Genomic DNA, 23,813 nt, shown 5'->3' with positions numbered 1-23,813 from the left:
TTGAGAGAAAGGGAAGTGGAAGCTTGGGATAGGTGGATGTCAGTACTATTTCGTGTGTGGTAAGGGTGCAAATTAAGGTGAGAGGAGAATATTTGGGGGTCTTGTTTGACAAATAAGGTACAGTTAAGTATAGAAAAGAGTAGAAGTGTGAGGATGGTATGGTTCTTGTATATAGGTCTGCCAGGGGTGCGGAGGGGGAGGTGAAGCATTGCCTTGATCGCCTGCTTTTGGAGGGAAAAAACTTGTGGGAAGGGTCATTTCCTCAGAATAAGATGCCGTATAAAATGTAGGTTTGGATATTTTGGTGAAATAGGAATTTCAATGTATCCAGAGCGACAATTGGAGCTAGTTTTCCAATTAAGAAGATTCCGAGGGCAATTTTTTTCATGTTGTAGTGTATGTGAATAGACCAGTCCAGGTTTTCATTGATCTTTTGACCAAGAAACTTGACAGCATGTGATCTGATGAGGATGTTATTATTTAAACGAAGTAAGGAACTGAAAGTGGGAGGGAACCTTTTGTGGTGGAACTGCAGGTGAAGAGATTTATGAGAATATTTGGTATGTTTGTTTGGCACCAATAGCTCTTATCCAAGATGGAAGTTTGGCAAATATCCCCAAATTTAGCTGATTTTTTTACTGTAAAAGACAGGTGTATCATCAGCGTAGAGAAGTAGCTCACCAACTGAAATTGAACTTGGAAGGTCATTTATGAAAATTACAAAGAGCAGAGGTCTTGAGCCTTGGAGGAAACCGTGGCATACTTGAAGTGGATTGGATAGACTTATGTTAGAGCCATTGTCTGATTGGTTGCAAAATTTTACTTGCTGCTGCTGGTTGGATAGCAAAGATTTTATCCAAAGAAGAGCATTGGCCATTAGCCGTGAAAGTTTTGGAGAATATTTTCTTATGATTGATGCTATCAAAGGCCCTACTAAGATCGTAGAAGATCCCTAGTGTAGCATTGATACTGTCAAGGGCCTTGTGGATATGGTTAATTAGCTAAAATGTGGCAGGTTATTCACATACAGCATGTTCAGTGGTGATGGATTTCCCAGCTAGGAAGCCATGCTAGGCTTGGTCAAAGAATTGGAATGACTTCAAAATGTTAATGATACGATTAGGGAAAACTTTTCAACCATTTTGGAAAGACTAGGAGGCACTGATATTGGCTGGTAATTGTTAGGGTCAGCATGCGGACCTTTTTTGTGGATAGGGTGAACATAGGCTAATTTCAGGTAGTTAGGGGTATTTTATTGGGGCGATTTAATGTTTTCGCACACGCAGCGAAGTCCTCCAAACGCTCAGCTTAAATTTGACTTGATATTTTTGCTTTAATTTGACTGTAAGTAAGTTTAAAATTTACCTATCTCCGTACGAAAATAAAGTTATTTAAGTTGCTATTTTTATGCGTTCACTTTAAATTCTTTTTGTTTGATGCTGTTTTGTAAAGTTTACGCGATATTTTGACTTTTTCACTGAAATAGGTTGTGAAAGTTGATTTTTTATACGTTTTCATCGTGAAGGAATACGTTTGATAAAGGGCAGATATTTGTGAAATAAATTTGTAGTTCATGTATTCCCACTAATTAAAAATGGATGCATTACGGTTGGAAGGAGTGTGTAAAAAAAGCCATGGAAATGAAGATTTTTTGTGGAGAATAATGGAATGGAATTCGGGAATATTAAAGCAGCCCTGAGAAGTTTATTCTCCCTGAGCTCCTGTAAAAGTTCGTTTGAGCATGTCGAAATTCAGCGTTAATTGGATATTTGTATGAAATCAGGCGGATTCTCAACCTTCATTGATCGGGGATCGAATTTCCGGAGGGTATAATAATTAGGAGATTATATGAGAAATTAAGAAAATCTAACATCCGTGTGGCATTGTAACACTGTGTGATGGTCTTTGCATTTTCTGAAGTAATTCGTTTATTGGGGATGCATTTAAGAGTAAAATAGCTATTCGATGAGTGTAGCAAGGTTGATGATAGGTTTTATTTAGAAATTTTATGTATCTAATAGGATAGTAATATCGTTGCGCCAACCTAGACCAAATTACTTCAGCTCCTTGAAGTTGCTGAAATTATCAATAGTGAATAAATATCTCAAATAAGTGTCTCAATTTTTCGATATTATTCCATGCAACTGTGAAGTTACGTTGTCAAATCTTGGCAATGCATAACGTAAGCCCAGACACAGGGAACTCCTTTCATTTGTCACTGATCGGGTGAGGGAAAAACAAGAATAATAGCGAGAAACAATTGTATCAAAATTAGATGTCGTGTTCATTGAACTAGCATTTGAAGGTATAAAAATTCAATATAAGAATTATTACGATAATTAACATTAATAACTAATAATCTCAAAAACGAACCTTAACCTATACGAAAAACTAAGTACAAAAGGTAAGTGTGTCAGCACCAAAATCCTTAGTTGAGAATCGCTGTCAGAGGTCGAGCGATATAACTACGCCCAAGGCCGACATGAGAGAGAGCGAGAACAGAACAAGGCAGGGTGCACGGCCGGAGGGGAAAGATCGCCGAAGTAGAAGGCTTACTTCGAAGCTGAGGAAAAGCCACCCCCAAAATCCCGGTCAGCGCCAACAGTCCAACAGGGCCATGTTGACAGGAGAGACTGGAATAATTCTCGTCGTCCAAGCAGGGGTTGGAGGGGAACAGCGTACCGGCGAGTTTCTTCTCTATCTTCTGGATGGAGAGACAGCCAAGTGGGGTGATCAATAGCTCAGGCAGGCCATTGGAAGTCAAGGAGAGGGAAGGCATTGTACGATGAGGTCTTGGAGGGAGAGAGAGTTTTGAAAGGTGAAAAGTGGAGTACTTCTCAGTCCAAACTGCAGATTATGCTCAGCACCAACCTCCCCTGGATTTTCAGATCCAGGTATTCCTCCGCCGCACCTGCTATTTTAGTCTTGATCTCCTGGTATGGCAGGTTAAGATGGCAGGATCGGAGAGCAGAGTTCCGAGACTTAGAGTCTCCGAGCCTTTGAGTCGAAGAACTTACGCGAAAAACCTTCTCCCGCTATGGACTTTTCACGCTAAGTTCTGCGGATAAGTTCGGAGGAATTTCTGGAGAAGCTCCAGAAATTTCGGGTGGGGTACACTAAAAAATGCCACAAAACCACAGAGTAAAGGCTCCTCTAATGGACTTGTGAAAAATTAAGGGTTTTCTTTCATGCTTTGCAAGATGAAGAGATTAGGAAGGTATTTGGAGGAGGCAAGTGACAGTCAATGGTGGGAAGGAAAGGTGTGAGGCGCGTCAACATTGGCCTGCTCTGAACGATGAAGTACGTCACATTGGACCGGCGGAGTGCTCTCCAAATAAATCTCCGCTGAACCCACGCTGTGAGAGGCCAACTTTCTAGCCTCCGTATCAACCCGTTCACAACTGAAGCAGATCAGTGGGGATCGTTGAGATGGAATGAAAAGAGGTGGTCATGTGGTCTCAGCTATGGATATCTAATGCGTGGAGGGAGGAAATCTCGTTGGATGGACAAGTAGTGATTGAGTGCAAGTTGTAGTGTAAGAATATTAGCATCTGGTGTGGGTTCAAGCGCTAGATCCTCTCAGAGAATGGCTGAAGAAGATGCAAAGGCAGCACTGCTTGGGTGAAGTCCTCTTCAGCAGACAGCAGCGCTGACGTGGCTGAAAAGGTTGAAAATCCAGTTGAAGCCATGAATTCCAAAACGTCTTAAGTTCATAATGCAACTTTTTTTAGGGGCCCATGAATGTGTTTATCTGATACGACTCACTAGTGTTGGATTCATTTGTTCACAGGTGCTCCATCTATCCTCAAATTTACCATCACCTCCCTCTGCTTTTTTAGCATTTTTCCACATCTGAAGCTGAAAAATGGAGATTATTCCATCATTATGCATGAAAACATAGCTAACGTCGTAATCTACATTGCCGAAACAAAGTATAAGCACTAAAATTTCGGGAGTCATATAAAGCTATCATTAGAAACAAAATCATCGAGTTCATTTTGTCAAGATATATCGTCACGAGCAACACAAGCAAAGTAGATGCATATTTATTTTGACATGGAAAAAAGAAACGGACATCGAAGCCTAACACAATTCTGAAGATCTTCAAACATATTTTGTTTTCAAGTATCACCTCGAATTACATATATCTTGTTTTGGACAAAACAACGGTTATAGGTAATATATATATTCATTATTTATTCCCAAGAAATCATTATTATTATTATGAAATAATGACCTAACCCACCTGCACTTAGCGATTGTGAAATATCCAAACAAAATACAACAACAAACAGCTGATTTCCTGAATGAGATTTTCAAAGCTTATTTTATTTATCCAAGGTTTTAATTAAATTTTTAAAAGTTAATGAAGCCATTACTAATCTTCGCAATTCAATATTCCGTAGAATAAAAAAAATATATAAAATCTCATCTCCCTCATTGGTTGCGAAAACTGTTCAGAAAGTTTGTCATACGGGAGGAGGCGGAGCTTCCAAATAGCTCGCGCAAGAATTAGCACAGTGCTTTTCCGGAGAAATTTCTTGCACCCCTTCATTCAGAATACGGGTCCGGTGTAATAGTGACCTGCGGAATAGCAGCCGCTATTTATTCCGACCCCTTATGCAGCCCATGCATCGTGGATCTATTTCTCTGAGGAAGCAAGAATACTGTATGAGTGCGACAAGCCTCTTTGTTCTCGAAGGTAAACTCGGCACTCCTATATGGCATGGTCGAATTTGCAAGTGCAGTCCCCAATGTGTTACGCCTGCAGATACTTTTAAAATATTTTTTTAAATTGGGTATATTTCAATTGTAAAAAAGTTTGCGTTCCGTCTGAAAGCTTGACTATCAGATGACATATTTGAGTAGCCTGACGCGGGAATGCAAGTATCTGTCTGGCGTGGTGGCTATAGTGTTGGCTTCTCGCTGCGTGGGCCTTGGTTCAAACCCCGGCAGTGGTAAAGATTTTTTCAAAAACTGCTCGATCCCAACTTGAGTGCTTTGTGAAAGGTATTTCGAGTTCAGTATATAGTCCGTCGGATGGGGCGTTAAGCTGTCATCCCCTTGTGCCTTTCTTTAAAAGTAGGCTCATGTCAACAATAGGTTTTTCTCCAGTCCGCCTTCCACTCATAGCTCATGACGCCGGCGATCATAGTTGACGGTCGCCTCCTCTTATTACTAAACCATACCGCCCATGTCTGTGAGAACAAACTTTTGATTGAGAAAGCGCTTCACAGATCGCTGTTTGCTTCACTGTACGCCTCGCCAAGGGTCTCTCTTTTCCCTGCGTAGTTGGATCGTCGATAGTCAACTCAAGCGTAATGATCGATGTAAATGTATATTTCTTTTAGACATAATCTTAAGTGTCACCTATTTACCTATGCTATGGCTTATGGAAAACAACCTAAGAAAAATGAGTAGTATGAGAGGTGTGACGAAGAAGTGGACCAACTCTACTGTCGCCTCATGATATTATCTTAAAACACGCCATGCCATTAGTGGTACCAGGCGTGTGGGATATTTCGGTTGTGGCTAAATCACTGTATGTAAATGCTTTTTAAGCCATAGTCGGAAAATGAATATTTTAGTGCCCTCATTTCTAATAAATATATAGAAATATTTGATAATATTTATTTACAAGGTAAAAAATTTAAAATCTCAAATTGTATGAAAAGAATAACCTAAACTTGAATTCAAAGGTCAATTTTTGCGATGTTAAAAATTGGCGGGGATATAAACGGTTCGTAGCTGTAGTGTTCTTGTGTGAACTTTGGTATAGGAGGTACTCCAACGATGATGAAATATCGTGGCGTAATGCATTGGTGAAAGGTTTAATGAAATGATAATTCTCTAGGAATATGGTTGTATCCTGTGACATATGCAATAATTGAAGTATTTGTGCTAGTTGGGTAGTAGAGATTCAGGGCGTTACGCCGAATTATGGAAGATTTGGTGAGTTATTCGGATATCGAGTCTAGTGATGTGAGTTGTAGATATGACTCAAAAACTTTTTCTTAAGCCCTATATTGCCTGTAAAAGGGGTGGGGAGTGAAAACGTAGCCCAGGTCTAAATAATAGGATATTTTAATGGCAGCGAATACGTATGTATGGTTGTTAATATGTATGTACTTGTAAATTGTCTTTTCAATTGCCGTATCTCTCTGTGCCTCATACCAACAAAACGACTCGTGTTGACCACATTCAATTGTGCTTCACTGAAGCAATTGTTCGCGTGGCTGTTGCCCTCCATGTGTAATGCAAGGTTAATTGGCTACAAATTTTTAAATAATATCATCCCATTGGGCTACAATTTTTTAAATAATATCATCCCATGGGATATGTACATTTTTAAATTCTCATTTAATTTTAAAACAGTTGCAATCGCACATGCCATCGTGAAAAGCGACGACATGAACATTTAATCTCTCCTTGCTAAGAAAAAGTTTCGGCATGAAATGGCAAACTACTCATGTCCAATGGAAGGAAGGTATGGCATTGAACTTTTGGAATTGTATTGATGAGAATGTAGTATTTAAGCCTTATAGCTATGATTAAGGTCATAATTCGATGCAGCTATTCATGCTGATTGTAGAGTATTTTTCTCTAGTGTTAGGACAGAGGCTTGAAATTGAACAATAGATGCTTTTTATCCTGTATTTCAAAATTAAACCATTATAAATAAAAAGTTAAAATACATATAGATTTTTAGAGAGTGAGAATTTAGTGATGGAATAGAGTTTGCTTAAAAGTGGGTAGTGTTCCCTCTGTCGATTCAGAATGGTACTTTGAAGAGGGGCAAAAAATATTTATTATCAATGCTCAGCAGTGGAAAAATTGTAAAGAGAATATTGATTTGTAACCTTGTGGGCACTGAAGTTTTAAGTTTGAGAGTGAACTTGTTCCTAACTATGTAAGTGGAGCAAAATTAGCCTTAAGACTGACTTTAATCTTGGGAATCACACTAAAAACGTTTGGTAGGGGCTGATGGAGGGAGGCATATGCATGTGCAGCTCAAATGGTGTATAACATGATGAGAGGTTTAGGGTGTAGGTGGAGACATTGAAGGAATCAATAATATATGTATATGTAAGTGGTAATTAGAGCAATTGCTCAGAGTGATAAAAGGCATACGGTGGATGTCGAGGGAAATGCTAGTTTTAGTTTTGAGTACCTAATATTCGAATAGAAATGACTTTCAAAATTACTCTTTTCTATTCTTTACTCCAGTCCTAGCACCCATTCCACATGCCTATTGAGGTGACCTTTGGGGGTAGTATGTAGATGTAGAAGAAATTCATGTCTTATTTAGAATTTTTTAATGATATATTTATGGATTATTTTTCAGAATTACAAGGACTCACAGAATTTAGAGTTGAAGGAAGTGGATGGCATGCACCTCTTGAATGAAGCGATACCAAAAATGGCTGAGGTGCTAATGAAAAAGGAGGAAGCGGTCAAGGTATGTCATTCTTTTGAATTCATTTTAGAGTGGTTTGCAATTTTATTCACCCCTTTTCTAGATCTATTATGATGTGTGACAGATATTCTACTGAAATGCCAATATTTTGGGCTCAAGTCACCATCCCTGCCTATTCCTGCATTTGTATGGGCTTCTTTTCCAGACACCAGAGCTTGCCATACCTCCTGGACGCCATTGCACAGTGGGAAATTATATGCGGTGGGGCTTACACAGCTGTTGTCTTGTTTTCAGCTTCTATTGCTCTCTGTCTAAGCATTCCTCTCGTTACATTTCTGTTGGTGCCATTTATACTTCTTAATTTCTCTCCATGTTTCTGCTTTTGTATGATGATAGTTGTTTTCTTTGTGCTTCTATTGTCTCCTTTTTTATTTCGATCATTTGTTTTGCTGTTTCATGTGTTTAGTTGTCTAGTCTGTGGTCTGTGCAATCTCTTCTCAAGTTTTCTCTCTGTTGCTAATTTTGTTATTTTTCATTTTTTCACCTATATTGAAGATTTTGGACCTGCACTTAATTGCATTTTCATGGCTATTCTGTAACACATTGTGGCTGGACTATCATGGCACTGGATTCTAATGGAGGGCAATGATATGCCCCCCTGATTCTGTATCTCAAGATAGCAGCCCCTAAGTGGAATTTAGAATTGCTTTTAAACGTTGATAATTGGTGTTATTCCATTCACGGCCCCCTACCAGTACATTTTAATGCATGGGTTGTCACACTAAAATCTTCTGTTTTTTGTACACTCACTAAAATATAATATGGCAATCTGTGTGATTGTAAATTTGAAGTCTATGTGACCAGAATGCTTCATTTCCTCTCGTTGGGACAGCATTCACCAAAGCACATTTGCTGTATATATCCTAATGGCTATAACTGTGTCTATCTTTAATTTCATTTCCCCTTATGTTTATTTCATCCCTGGTGGCAGGTACTTTGCCCAGACTCATCTATTGACCAATGGATTCTATTACATCTGGGGGAATTGGTTGCATAAATCCTCCACTGAAAACACTAATAATTAAAAAGATTTAGGTGGCTTGGTGGCCTGAGCATCTGTGCAGAATGCAGGTCTATGGTTCGATTCTGGGTCAAAGTGAAATTTTTTTCCTTGTGTTTTCAGCCATCATTCCATCTCCATGCCACCACTGTGTCATCGCCATGTGTTTTAGTTCCTTTGTCTCATCTTCTAATTGTATTTATGTTTCAAATGATGCATTAAATTCACATTCACACAGGTATATGTAAAAGAGTATTTGTATAAGCATAAGATGAAACTAAGAGATAGACACACATACACATTGCATTGGTGGTGCAAAGGTTGGAATGGTGGCTGAAAAGGCAGAAAAAATTTCAACTCGACCAGGATTCGAACCTGGTCCATCTGCTTTCTGAGCTGATGTTCAGATCACTGTGCTACTGAAGTTACTCTCCAATTATTTCCTGTATTTTTGATAGGGGGTATATATACAGACTGTCCCACAGGTTGTGTGTCATTTTTGACCTCTAATTTTAGTAACTTTGTATTGAGCAATATTCACAAAAATTGGCATAATTATGAGGAAAGGTCCTAAGTTTTGTTGAGTGTAAGCAAAATTTTATAATTTTTACCTTTTGACCTCACAATGTGGGTCGAAACTAAAAATTTGAAATTACCTTACTTATATAAATTCATAGAGAAGGAAAGAAACGGATAAGAGAATACAATTTTTTTGTATTATCTTATCAGAATGTGGCACATGAATTCATTTATCCTAATTTGTTGTTAATTACTTATAATTCATTACGTAAAATAGTTGAGCTCCACTATTGCCCTCCATACAGCAACCTTTGCCAGGATATATCTTTATCATTGTATTACTGACCTTAAAATATTATTACATTTTTTTAATCATTATTACCAAATTTTCTTTGTCTTGTTTTCAATGTAAACTGTCTTTTCCAATCTAAACAGAGATTGGTGAAGGCAGCTGAAACTGCTGTTGCAGATCACAGGGAAAACCCAGCCCTCTCCTTAGACAATGTGAAATTCTTGAACATGAAAGAGATCAAGAAGTATGATGATCGCCTGCAGAATAGCTCTAGGTTTATGCAGAGTGTGAGCTTCAATGAGTCAGGTGTCCACATACCCCTGGAAATCTATGAAGGATGTAAGTTTTCTCGACCAATTTTGTTTTCGTCGTGAATGAATATGAGGGTGATTTCAGTTCTCAGGCCCTGTTTCATAATATCTTAGTGAAATTTAAATGACTAATAAGTAATTCATTAAAATTGTTAAAATTCCAAGCACATTGATCATATGCAGTAGGGTGGACTTCCAGATTCCATCCGATTGATCATTGATGAATAGTTGTGATTTTCGTTGTGTGTATGTAGTATTTTTGGTTCTAAAACTGGAATAACATTTTATGGATTTTTCTCTCTTAGAATGTGGCACATGAATTCATCTATCCTAATTTGTGGTTTATTACTTACAAGGAGACCTAGTGTAAGTGTTGTCAAGAAAGAAGATGAAACCTTTTTTTGATTGAAAGTAGACACTTAGATAGGAATACTGTTGAAGGATTTTGTCGATATACATCCCGGTTGGAGAGAAAAAAGCATTTTAAACATTTAAAATACTTTCATGTTGAATTAAATCCAAAAATTTTGCCTATTGTTTCCAGGTTGATTTTGCAAAGTGGTAGCGTACCGTATTCTCGTTTTGAAAGACCAGGGTTCGAGACTCGGATAGAGTAAATTCTTCCCAGTCTGCCTCTTTCTCATTTTTTTGTAATCTGTTCCATGTTTGTTAGATTTTTTGATTTCAGTAGTTTTACATTTTTTTCTTGACTTATTTTTGAGAATAAGCCCTAAATCGACATTCTTGTCACTAGCTAACCCTTGCGTCGAATTATTCTTTCCGTTGCTATGATTCATCCTAGCAGGAGTGATAAAACTGTGGTGCTGTTTAGTGACAGTGAATTGGACAATCTCCTACTGCTGGATGAGAGAGTGGGAGTTGTAGGCGAAGAAAGTTCCAGTGATGAAACATTGCTGACGGACCAGAGTGAGCATGAACCCAGTCCCAAAAAGTCGACCCACGAGCACATCCCATTAGATGCTAAAATAAAAGTTGTGAATATGGCTAAGGAACATTCAAAATGGAGCATCACCACCCTTCAAAACCTAGGTTTGATGCATTTAAAAAATAAGGGAATGCTGGCTGAATGGGAAAAATATATACAATCAGGGGGAGCAAAACTCGATAAGCTTGAGATGATCTACTGATGGGTATCCGATTGCTTTGTGGAAGCTAGGAGCATGAATGAACTGACGATGACCCAGACTTTTCAGTAATGGGCAATTTCAGTGTCATTTCAGCACATATCGCCACAATTTGAATTCTCTGCGAGTGCTTCATGGGTGCATCTTTCAAGAAGAGACACCAAATCGCACAACGTAAAATTACAAAATACTTGTCTGCAAGCAAACAAGCATCTAATGAAGAAATATTGCAATCAGCACTGACCTTTCAGAGGCAAAAAAAGCCTGATATCCAAATATAATAGGGATTTTGTCATTAATAGATATCAGACCGGGTATGCATGCCGGGAGGATATAAAGAGAATGCTCCTCAAGAAAGGAGAGAATATTGTTTTGGTGGCTCTTAGGAGTGTGAGCAAAGTAGCACATTCGTATACAGTGCAGAATGCCATTACTGCCTCAGGAGAGCTGCTTCTTGAGGTTTTTTTGTTCGTGCAAGAACCTGGAGGTGATTTTGGTCCGCGAGTTTGTGAAACTTTGGAGAAACTGAAGAGTGAATTTTTAAATGTTTCTGTTGTGTGTTCCAAATCTGGAAAATTTTTATTGCTTGTTGATTGCTGGGGGGGGGGGGGCGCGCAAATAGTGCCATTTATGATGGATTATTTATCGACAAGGAAGGAGAACCAATATGCTGCATTAAAATTATACCACCAAAGTACACATCCATATGCCAATGTATATTTTAACAGACAGGTAAAGCAGTTCATTGCATGAATCCACAACTGTACCTTCTTTCTTCTAGGGAAAAGAGAGAATTCCTCGTGTGAGGATGGAGTGAAAATTCATTCAATTGTGCATCACCAATTGTCCTAACCAGCATTCAATGATATGCTGAGGTGTGCATGGTATGCCACGAAGTTAGTAGAAAATAGAAGTGTTTTTAAAGTCTTACAGGAAACATGTTTCCCTGAAGACTTAAAAAAAAGTAAGTGCGAATGCTCAGGTAGCAGTTTTATAAAATGTGCATGGTGCTTTTCAATTTTGTGCTTTTCTTGTTTTTATGAAAATTATCATCCAAATTCATGTTAAGGGACGAAATTATAAATAAATAATGAAAAATTGGAGAAGGATGTACCAATTTCAGCATTGTTCAATTTTTATATTTTGGTGCCTTATATTAAGGAGGCATTTCCTTCAATTAATGGTCCTTTGTACAACAGCAATTTCTTGCGGGCGTAAGGTCTGATGAAGGGAAGAGAAAACTGAGCAATATCGTGCTGCAGGGAAAAGTGTAGGAAGTAGCAGAAAGTGGGAGTCTGGGGAGGCCATGGAAAAAGAAAAGGGAAGGGATGAGCTGACAAGCCAAACTAAAAACGGTGCGATCATGTGGGCAATGACCTCAGGTTTTGCGGGCCATGAACCAATTTTTAGTTGGCCAAGCCAAGTATAGTCCAGGTAATAAAAAGTTCTCATGTATCGACAATTCGTTCCCCAGTTTATACAGCTTGTTTGAAAGCTCTTGGCCCCTTAATACTCGGAAAGAGGGAGACTGACAATGAGAGGAGAGTGAGTTGGGGAAGGAAAGCATACCTCGCCTATCGGTTGGTTAGGGAAAGAGGAATAGGGAATAATGGTCTGCAGGGTGGCCAAAAATGGCTTTTTGGAGACTTTCAATATGCCAACAAAAATAAAGACGGAACTTCAACCTCCTGTCCAGGATATTTTGTGTTAAAAAACTTTGTTCTATTGGTCTAGCCTTTCAACTATTGAAGTGTTGAAGGCTAAGTTTATTTCTACCTTTCCAAAATCCTATTACCCACAAAATTTTGGCTCTTTAACTTCGAACTCAATATCTCCATTGTATTGAATTTGCTTGTGTAGGTTCTTGGCAACAAAATACATGTGGCAAAAGTTATTAAGAACATAAATTATATTACTAGGGCATTTCCTGGAAATTGCCATGTTAAAAAATAGACTTATGGACAGCAACAAATGTAAGAATAGCAATGGCGATGTTTAGTACTCGGAATACTCACTCAAAGTTGGTCATATAGGTTGACAGGTAAAACTCTACACGCAGTTGGAACATGGGTAACTCTTCAAAGACAGTATGTTTAAAATAATTTGCTTTGGAAATTAGTTCCCTTTGCTTCGATGCCAGCACCACAGTTTTAACTTTTATCACTCCTGCTAGGATGAATCATAGCAACGGAAAGAATAATTTGAAGCAAGGGTTAGCTAGCAACATGAATGTCAATTTAGGGCTTATTCTCAAAAATAAGTCAAGAAAAAAAATGTAAAACCTTTGAAATTAAAAAAATCTAACAAACATGGAACAGATTACAAATTATAGAGAAAGTGGCAGACCAGAAAAAATTTACTCTCTCCGGGTCTCAAACCCTGGTCTTTCAAAATGAGAACATAGTACATTACCGCTAGGCAAAATTAAACTTGAATCAATGGGTGGAATTTTTGGATTTAATTCAACGTGACTGTATTTTTAATTTTTTGAATGCTTTCTTCTCTCGAACCTGGATGTAAATGGACAAAATCCTTCAATGGTATTCCTATCTAAGTGTCTACTTTCACACAAAAAAGGTTTCATCTTCTTTCTTGACATCACTTATGCAAAATCTCCTCGTTAGAATGCAAGATGAAATATTTCTTAAAAATGGCCTCATGAGAATGATGCTCAGTATGCAAATGCTATTTTGTTCTAAACACAGAAAGTAGATTTGAAAAAAGCTGCTGTTTCCTGCTTCCTGAGCTAAGGCCCCTGAAACAAAGCTAGTGAAACTATTTCTCGAATTTTGTGAAGGTCGTAGTGTCTGCCTTGTATTCTGGGTCATGGCACAGGCAGCTGCATGGCAGACACTGAAACAACAGTGCCTGAATAATAGCAGGGTCTTCGGAAGTCAAGATTTTGTGTATTAATATTGGATTTTTTTAGCCACATTCTGATTCATTTTAATTGTATTTTTCATTTTTAAAAACCTCCTTATGTTTTAGCTAAAGTGTATGGCACCAACATTACTAATAGTAGAATATTGTCTTTATTTAGAAAGGGGCATTTAATCAGGTCTATGAAGCGTATGGCTAGTAATCTATAGATGCCTCTAATTGGATTCTTACAGAAAGTTATTTGTTTGGGATGGAAAATTTTGTGAAAAAGTTGAAAAGAATGGAAAATTTGATGACATCATAGACTGGCAGCACTTTCCAGCTGCTCTTTGGCCTTGTACATGGGCCTTGTGTACTTCCTTGTGGTTTTCACTCGTATTAGTGATTCCTTTCCCCAATGATATGTTCTCCCTGAAAGAGTTTATGACGAAGAACTGTAATGATGTCACCAACTCATGAAAATTGGGCAGCAAATTTCGTGTTTCCTAATTTTTAACTTGGGAGATAATGGCGGAATGGGGAAGAAAATTTTTTATTGTCTCTTGTCTTTTCTTTCCCTCCACTGAGTTCTTGCAATGAATTGCAATTTGGGTCTTCATGAACAATCTCATTGCTGACAAGGCAAAATGCAAGGAAAAAAGGTTAAGTCCATGTACGGCGGCTCAGCCGCATAGACAACCATGGTGGCAAGGTGATGCAAATTTCACCTCTCTTTGAAAGAATGCTCGAGTGCCAACAGCTGGCTGACAGAGAAAGAACTGAAAATTAAGCAGCATTTCAAGCTCCAGCATTAGCTTGTTAATGCATTTAGAAATAATTTTTTTTGTTATAATTGCTCTGTAGGTTGGGAAGGGAACGAATGAGTGGCCTTAGGAAAGGAGTGTTCCTCAACACTCACGGTGGTCACTTAGCACTCGGAGAAATACTTTTATTTTTCATTCCTCAAGTGTGAAATCTGTTGTGTGTTGAACAGTTTCCCTGCATTTCTACGAAGCCCATACTTCTGCCACTTTTTTCAACACGTACAATACCATTCTGGTGAAGGCTTCAGTAGTATATGGAAAATGTGTCCACGTATTCTGGGTGTATATCTGTTGGTGGCCGTCTAAATATGGCGATTTTGCTGGCATTCCTGGCAAACCACTACTAGAGCAGATTTACCTATACTATCTGCATGTATTTCCTCTTCTGACTTGAAGAGGGTGGTGAGATTATTGGCAACATCTTCATATATAGACTACAACCAGTGCAGTGAACTCCTGGAAAACATGGAGACATGTAATCTACCTCAAAAGGTTAAGTTTGTCTTTTTAGTGTTGGTAGTGCAAGATCAAAATACTAAATATGTATGTTGTAAATTTGCAATCCCCACTATCCAATCAGTACTCGTGTTGTTCAAATCCCTTCAATAGATTTGGTCCGCAGCACCCATCAATTTAAGTATTTGGGTTCCATTTTGCATTTAATATATTATTATTATTTAAGTTATTTTCATCTTCGTTAAAATTGCATAATCAGGGCTACATGTTTAGTGCTCTGAATATTTACGTAGATATGTAATTGTGAGTATACATCCTTTGGGTGATAAAAAAACCCACCTAGGCAGGATTTACACCTCTAAGTGAGCAAGGGAGGACTTAACCTTGGTGCCACCGTGGCACACAGAAAATAATTTAGGAAAAGAGGTAGTATCAGGTTAGAGTGGCATTTCATGTATCAGTGTTATTATGGAAAAAAGAGTGGTATCTGGTTAGAGAGGCATTTCATGTGTCAATGTAATTGGAATATGAGAAAAGTGGAATTAATATAGTCTTCAGAAGTGCTTCATATCTTAAGCCTGCTACTTTTTCTTCACCAAGAATTGTAAATTAAATGGATTCATCTTTTATCAAGGAAGTTAAGTTCTTTGCAAAGTTCTTCTGCCAGATCCCTTGGGAGAGGAAAAAATAATAACTTCCTACTGATGCCCCTTGTTTTATTACACACACGTACAGGCCTGATGATAATGTGAACCAATATTAAAACCGGGGTCATGTGTGATAAAAATTAGTGGTATCATTAAAGTGGTAAAAGTTACCACTTTCTCCTTTTTTTTAAAGAATGGAATACCATTGAATAAACATGAAGGAAGTATGCAAAGATCACTGACAGTGAGCGAGCATGTCATTTTTTTTATACTGTGTTAAGTAATTGCATGATAGCAGTGGGAGGCATTTTTAAAATTGAGGATATTCTAGAAACTCTATTAGTGATAAATGTGTACCAAGGGTAGGAGAAATGTGTAGTTGACAGTAGCAGACTTCAATCGGAAACACCAACTTTAATATGCAAATACAAATGGTAGATTCATGAGTATTGCCTTAATTTTTGCATTTCCCAGTATAGAAAAGAAAACTATTTGGCTTGCTGGGAGCTCTGCTCTTAGGAAATACATATATCAGTTGGTTATGCCTCCTATTTTCAAGCAATCAAAGAATTCGCAGTACTAGTGGTTATGATCAATGTGCAGGTCATACACCAACACATTTTATAAATGAGGCAATTTCAAAACTATCATTGCGTCATCATTTGGCACACTTACCTTTGATTTGTGATTATGGAAGAGTTAATGGCAGAACCAGCTTTCCATTGACTTTTTGTGAGCAAATTCTGATATTTTTTATCATGAGGTTTTCATGCCTTTGTAATCTAGTTAATCGATGAATTTTTGTGGGTGGACAAAAATCTCTCGTTAGACACTGAAGGCTGACCATATAGTGGGACTCAAATCCACTGAAATATGTCCCTCTGGCCACAGTAAGTACACTCATCAAACAGCTTCTCTTTCACACTTCTCTCACAAGTGATAGGGTACAGCCTAATGGCTACACTAATAAATAGTGATTTTAGAGTGTTTTCTATATCAAGCTTCACTGGTTTATTTCCCTCATGTAGTATGTTGTTGATGAGGCTTCAGTCTTTTAAGTGTCCTTAGTGAGACTGGAGCTTCTACTCTCACCTCCAACATTTTGTAGTTTGCATGGAACCGAACCCGTTGCCCATGCTGCTCTAACACATTTTCATTTTTCAATCCTCAGAGAAAAATTCCCCCCAAATTGAAACATTGCATGTTTCTACACCAAATTCCTGTTTAGTTTGGTTTTTGAGATGGTAGGCAAATGAATTTAACGGCATAAGTGAAACCAATATTTTACCATTGATTCTATGGTTTACCCTTGAGTCGTGTGTTTTTAGTAGGTATTTTTAAGGAATAATTAGCAGATCTGTTCTATGTATAATATTTTCATCCATGCCATGACATGCCGTTTGGGTGATAGGACATGGGTGTAATGATTTTTGAAGTCATGAAATCAAGCCCATCCAGAGATTTTTAGGCACCTGGAGCTACATTCTCCCTGGGCCTGCCCCAAACCCAGAAATTATGTTATGTTGAACTTTTTGGTGCCTCAAGAGGCTCCCTGAATGACAGAGCTTAAGGAAAAATATCTTCCCTTATCTGGGCCACTACGCATAAAACTGTCACTTTTTACACATGATGCCATTGCTGTATCTATTGGTACACTTTAACGTACATCCTTTAAAAATTCATTAATCCAATTTTGTATGCAAAAATATAAGAAATACTATATATAATCTTATTTCATCATTGCTAACATTTATTTATTAGGTACAGTGATTAGAATGGTCATTATTAAGTTTACATAGTACTTTTTCTACAGAAGTGATAGTCAACAACAGCATCATTCAAAAGAAAAATAAAATAGGTATTATTACAAATAAAATGGAGATTTTACTTTCTGAAAGTGGCCATTCACGAAGCTGTGACATAGCATTTCTTAGCTTTTATATCTAATAATTATGTCAGTTTTGCTAAAAAAACTGCAAAAGTACTTTGGACTTGTGTACACTTGATTTAAATACTTGTGAATTTTTAGGGGACTTTTTTTCCCAAAATGGATGACTATTTTTTAGGGTTGAATCTGAATACCTAATTTTAATTTATTTAGCCACTAGTGTTGGTAAGGTTAATAAATCCTGCCTCAGGAAATTGTCACGAATGAAATACTTTTACTTATGTGATTTTTTCTTACTGTTGTGAGGGTAATCTCTCAAAAAGCAATCTGTTTCAATGACTCACTAATTTTTATTTCTCTCGTTAATCCTATTTTTCTTTCGTCTTCATCATGAATTTTACAATGTGTGAAGAGTACCTGTATAGCATGAAACTATATGAGTGGAGAAAATATGTTAAGTAAAACAGAGTGTATGCTACACGAGGCTAAGGGATACTTCGATGCAGGTGATTTGAACAGGATAGATTGGTTCCTGAAGTACAAGTTACGTTACCTCCAAAAACATAAGAATTTTTCTCAAAAATAGCTGAAAGTTATGTATTTTTTGAACACAAAATTTTATGATTGCCCTAGTAGCATGATACTTCCATTCAACTTTGTATGCAGTTTGTCCCCTTTCACTTTTATACTTGTTACTTTGCATGTTGGTGGTTAAATCGAATGCTCTAACCCTTGTTAATCCAAATTTTAACTTATCAAACTTTTATTATTTAATCACTTATATTTTTAATGGCCATAATTTTGCTCAATTTATTTTCTAACTTTTTCTTCTGATTCACTAAATAAGTCAGAACTTCATGGAAATTTTTCTCCCTTTCTTTCATCTGATCTAGTGCAGGGACTTTTATCATAAATTTTATTAAAAACCCATTATTGGCAAATTATCACCTTCTAACTCTGGAGTTTTATGACACGTTTTAGTGACATGCATTTTTCATTGAATGCCATTTTCGCATGCTCATATTAATGAGTACCTCTGTGATTTCCTCTGTTTTATTCTAATTATCATCGTATGGAGTCTGTAGCTACTTTTAGCCAGCTAAAAATAGTGGTGGATATGTAATACCAGTGTTATTGATAGGTTTCTGCTTTGACATTAAAATATTCTTGCTAAATTGTATTTAATGGTAAGTCAGAATTGATTTATTCCTATAGGCTATTGTCAAGTTATTCACTTCTTTCATCTATCCAAATGTCTAGACTAGAACTGTTGAAGGAAGTTAATCTAGATTTTCTCTTCTGTTGTATATGATTGGGGTGTCACCCTATATTTTTATAGCTATAGTTGTTACATGAAATCTAACCTGGAATGATCAAATAATCTTTCAAGGCTGCTGTCGTTTTAGAGACTATAGTGGTTGTGGCCATTTAAGACACCCAATGTCTGTGTGATGTGCCCCAACCCACCACTATGTATGAATGCCTTTGTGTTTGATAATTGTTATTGTAAAAGCTTGCCTGGATGGAATATTTTTCTCTGATGCTCATACACTCAGTAGGCTTGACAAAGTGTAAACCAACTCATCTACTCGTTAGGGTGTTGACATGTGTGTGCAGGGATGTGCCTGCACGTTCGTGCCCTCCGTCTCTCAGAATATGAATTGTGCTGTGTGTCTCTGTTGTAGGGATGGGGCCTCGCTACAAAGTGGTCTGGTGGCACGGTATGTCTTTGCTCCTTTGTCGCTCTTGCTCGGCCCTAGTGTGTGTGTGCGTGAGTGTGTACGTGTTTAGTGTGCCTGTGTGCATGCCCATAGCATAGCAGGTTTGCATGCTCGTTACGTAGTCATGCAATGTGCATGAGAATTAAAACATTGCATGTAGTGCTCCCTCAAATATTGTACATTCACTGTACAATGGAGTGACATAGGCTGAGAGAGTTTTTATCAAATGCTGACGTAATGTAACTGCGAAAGGAATTCTAGGAAATAAAATATATGCTACAAGAATGAAATACACATGGTGTATGGATTTTTATGGACATTTCATCTGCATTTATGTAAACTATATCTGAACCATCTGATGCTTTTCAACTTCCAACGCCTAAAGAAACAAACTCTTTATTCACAGTGATTATTCAGTAGTTGTCCTAGCTACCTACTGCTAATAGGGTAGGTTTGCTCAAATAAGTGTATCTATTTGAAAAAATTTTCTTTGTTCATTGCTAGAAATACATTATAGACTAATATGATGGAAGTTAGACAACCTTCAATTATACACAGATAGAGTTTGCCATAATGGGGTTAACAGTAGTCCATGTCCGACCTGATAATGGCTGGAATATTTATGTAGAATGCCATTTATTTCTTAATAGAAATCTATTTCCTATAAGGAATTTATTAATTTGAATCTATATTTATGGAAATTGAAGTAATACCTAGCTAAGCAAGTATATATTTCCTGCTGAGAAGTAATTATTTCATTCTACCAGAAAATGAGCAAAGTATGTGAAGTATTTTCATGCATTTCATGAAAAGTATATTAAATTTTTAATCACATTATTAACCCTTGGGCTGTGGGAGTCCACGATTTTAGCTGCCAGCCAGTGCAGAAGAGACCCCCTGTGCAAGAGGCGCCCCCTGTCATGAGGGCTGGTGTGGTAGTGTTAAGTTCCTTAGCGATCCTTATGGTGAGGGAAAGTGTCCAAGTGCAAGATATCTAGGTAGCAATTAAAATTTTGGGTAAATTCTGCAGTCAGCGTGCAAAACGTATAAAAACGTTCCCGCACTCTAAGGGTTAAATCTCCGTTTGAATTCCCAATTGCCATTTAAATGAATGAAGGGTGCCTACACTGAGTGACATACGGGAGGGAAATGATTCATTCTGATGGCGAACGCTACTCTTAAATGGTAAAAAAAGTACCAAATTGGACTTCACCTCGTACACACCACACACAAAGATATACAAATGTGACCAAGGGAATGGGGATGTTATGGGAAGATGGGAGAGCAAGCAAGAGGGAGGGGAATGAGTGCTAGGGGTGGTGCTGAGTGCACTTGTAGGATTTGGTAATGAGAAAATGGTGCAAAGGAAGCGTCTGATGCAACCAAAAGTAGCACTATGGGTTTCAGTAGATGCACCCATGTACTAACTTTTGCCGTAATCCAGGCAGCCTTATGGAAACACATAGCGGACACACAAACAGACATCCTCTTTTATATGCATAAATTATATGCAGAAATATTACCATTGTATTACAGTTGTATTGATATAGTAAAATACATTTTGTGCCTGTATAACGGTTTCACATTTTGTAAAGCCAAACTGCACTGTCTGGATTTAGAGATAACACCCCAAGTAGATAAAGATCCACCATTCATGGTTCAAATTTTACAGTTCCCTGGTCGCGTTTTTTAATATCTTATGTTTAGACTTATGGTGTCGGTGATAGCAACGAGCCCTCTTAACCTTAACCCTCCCCTTAACCCTTAACCTAAGCCCTCTTAACCTTAAGTGTTAACCTTCTGGGGCCCTGGGGTGCTAGTTAAAAATGTTAATGCAAATGAGTATTAGGTAGCACCTTAGGGAAAAAATATGATGGAGCTTTTTTTTATTCGCCCATTTGCAGGTTTTTTCACACGAATCAAATTGAAATGGTTAATAATGATAAGATACTTTTACGCTGCCTGCAGTCTCATAAAATGTAACAATATACATATTTAATATGATCCAACCTATAGGCCAATGGCACTTTCATGTAAGAAGCATAAACTGATATATCTTCCTGTCGCACAAAAGGATTCATAGATGAAAGGCAGTTTTCATACATAGGCACTTAGAATATACATTATGTTTTATAGTCCTTTATTCTTTTATGTCAGTGGCTCAGTTAGCAACTTACATGCAGTCCTGGCTCTTCAACAATGAGAAAAGCCAAAAATTGGGCCAATATGTTTACTCTTATATTTTTGGTTCCCTCACCAAACAATTACTGCATCACTTAATGCACCATCTTTTTTGCAGATTTTTGCAATTAGCGCTTTATTATAGGATAAAATAGGTAATACCATTTGAAATAATTTAAAAAATACCTATATACATATTGCAATCAAATTACAAATATTATCACATCCATTGCATATTATTGATGATATTACGTCTCTTGGCTTACATACTTTAATATGCATATCTACTACTGAAACACAAATAATCATGACTATCTGAATTATAATACCATGCATAGAAGTTAACATACATAAACGAATTGTTGCAAAAAGTTGCATGCAATCCCACAGATTAATAGGGCCAAGTAAGCTTTACAACTGAATTTTTAGTATATGTATATGTATTCCACAATAATCTCTATTTTGTGTGGAGCCAATTGTTAATTTTGATAAAACATGCCGTGACAGTGGGGAACATGATGTAGAACTGAAGAATGCTCTAGTTAAACTGAATTTTTTTCTGGATCGCCTTTTCTTGTCCTAGTATGGGATAGTAATTACAAGAATGGTTGAACTATCATATTCATTTATACTGGTAATTATGGTCGAATTCCTGGAATCATATCTATAAAATCGAATTTTTCTACTAATAAGATTGACACATTTATTCTCCTAATAAAAACTGTTTAAGACACAATGTGTCATTGCAAATTCTGGAAGCACCTTCTGTCTCTATGTTTGTTTTTAATGTTCATAATCTCTCCAGTACATCTATATTTCTATTACAGTATTGAACTATATTTAGAGTTGGCATTTTAATTCATGTTGAATGTTTCTATTGGTGGTTTTGTATCTGGAAATTTTTGAATTAATGCATTAAGTAGAAATTGTACAAAAAACTGTGCAACTAAGCAGTCTTTCATTTGTCCAACTGCACTGAAGAAAGCAAAGTATGAAGGAAAGGGTGAGGGAAAAGCAGGCAAGCTAGCTAGAATATATTGCCTAAGTGACATTTCTTTTTATTTAAAAAAAAACAGGACATGCATTGAAATACTCTTGTAATAGAAATAGCATTTAAAGCACATGTTAAGCAAAATTGCTGCTGTATTATATGGGAATACATAATCAATAGATTGTTTGTTATTGCCTCAAAATGTAGGATGCAATACATCTATGAATAGCTACACTTGTGAAGAGAATCTGAATCATTGGCCTACATTATGCCTCAATAAGTGCTATTGCATCAAAATACTATTATACAAGTTATACTTTGAACGCAGGAATGCACACGGTTAAAAAATATATGCTCTTACATGGGCTTTTATCTAAATCAAATATGCTCTATGCAGAAAAGTTGTGGACAGATTTCAAATTGCAATATTTTCCAGATTTTGAGAGGATGAATTGATATTGAACTCCTAAGGTTAAATTTTGCTTACATTCAAGGTACAAATGTAAAAAAACACCCATGGATACTAATATTAGGCATTTCAGTGGTAATAGAGGACTGGGGTGCAGCCAGAAATTAAGGCTAGGGAGGGTTTTAGGTGCAACTAATACTGGGGGTCTATGGATATGGAATACTCACCAGGGTAAGCAGAAGGTGCAGGGGCCCTCCCCCAGAAAAAAATTTTACCATAAATGGTAATGGTGAGTTTTACGGCTTTCTGTGGGATATTTTATAATATGTATGTAGAAATGTAAGACCACCACAATAGCAGACTCGTTCATTCATAGTAGTTCAAAACACAACTGTGGCACATGCGTGACTGCAGTGCTGCTAATTCAAGGGAAAATTTTATGACTGCGGGCTACACACCCGCACCCACCACCCTCTCCACCTACAAGCTGTCCAACTTGGTTCTGTGAATAGTTTGATGTATTGTTTGTGAGTCATCCGTCCCCCTAATATTAGTTAAAAAATATGCCGCATTCTCTGAGCTCTGGGGGGGGGAGTTAACCCCCAAAACCCCCTCTTGCTGCGCCACTGATAGAGGATAATCCCCTCCATATTGTGTTGATGAATTTTGAAGTTTGTTCAATGAATTCTGCAGTTTTATTGTCCATATGAATTGTAAACAAAGTATGCTGTTCATTATTCCATAATACACATTGGCATCATCTTGTTTCTTATTTTAGGCCCCTTTGTGGCCTGGCTCAAAAATCAAATATGATAATCCTATTAATCCTGCAATTTATAAACTGGGATTGCTAGAGAAAAATTTCTCTTCCCCTGAGAACTATGATGCCATATGAAATAATAGCAAAAATGATCTTAATTATGAAGACTGTGATTTAATGTGGACATTTTCAAAGTAAACATATTACTACACTGTGACATAAAAATGGGGTCATTTAAAACTCTGTTGTTTCCTGTGTTAGGTTGGGTAACTTCATTGTTCTTTGTGAACATCTTGCATACAACATTTTTTTTGTTTTTCATTTATTCATTTG

General features: G+C 37.2%; 1 protein-coding gene across 3 annotated transcripts in view; it reads left to right on the top strand.

The window, feature by feature from the left end:
- LOC124170871 (voltage-dependent calcium channel subunit alpha-2/delta-2-like) overlaps window positions 1-23,813 on the top strand; it is an 88,583-nt gene that overhangs the window by 18,462 nt on the left and 46,308 nt on the right. For 2 of the 3 annotated variants that reach the window (XM_046549884.1, XM_046549883.1), the window contains exons 3-5: window positions 7,346-7,459; window positions 9,432-9,627; window positions 19,104-19,139. In XM_046549884.1, the coding sequence (XP_046405840.1) occupies window positions 7,346-7,459; window positions 9,432-9,627; window positions 19,104-19,139 (346 nt within the window). The remainder of the gene's footprint in view (window positions 1-7,345; window positions 7,460-9,431; window positions 9,628-19,103; window positions 19,140-23,813) is intronic. The other variant, XM_046549885.1, reaches the window with a different exon arrangement.

The sequence above is a fragment of the Ischnura elegans genome, chromosome X, assembly GCF_921293095.1.
Source record: "Ischnura elegans chromosome X, ioIscEleg1.1, whole genome shotgun sequence".
In the NCBI taxonomy this organism is placed as follows: domain Eukaryota; kingdom Metazoa; phylum Arthropoda; class Insecta; order Odonata; family Coenagrionidae; genus Ischnura; species Ischnura elegans.
This window is presented reverse-complemented; position numbering and strand designations above follow the sequence as displayed.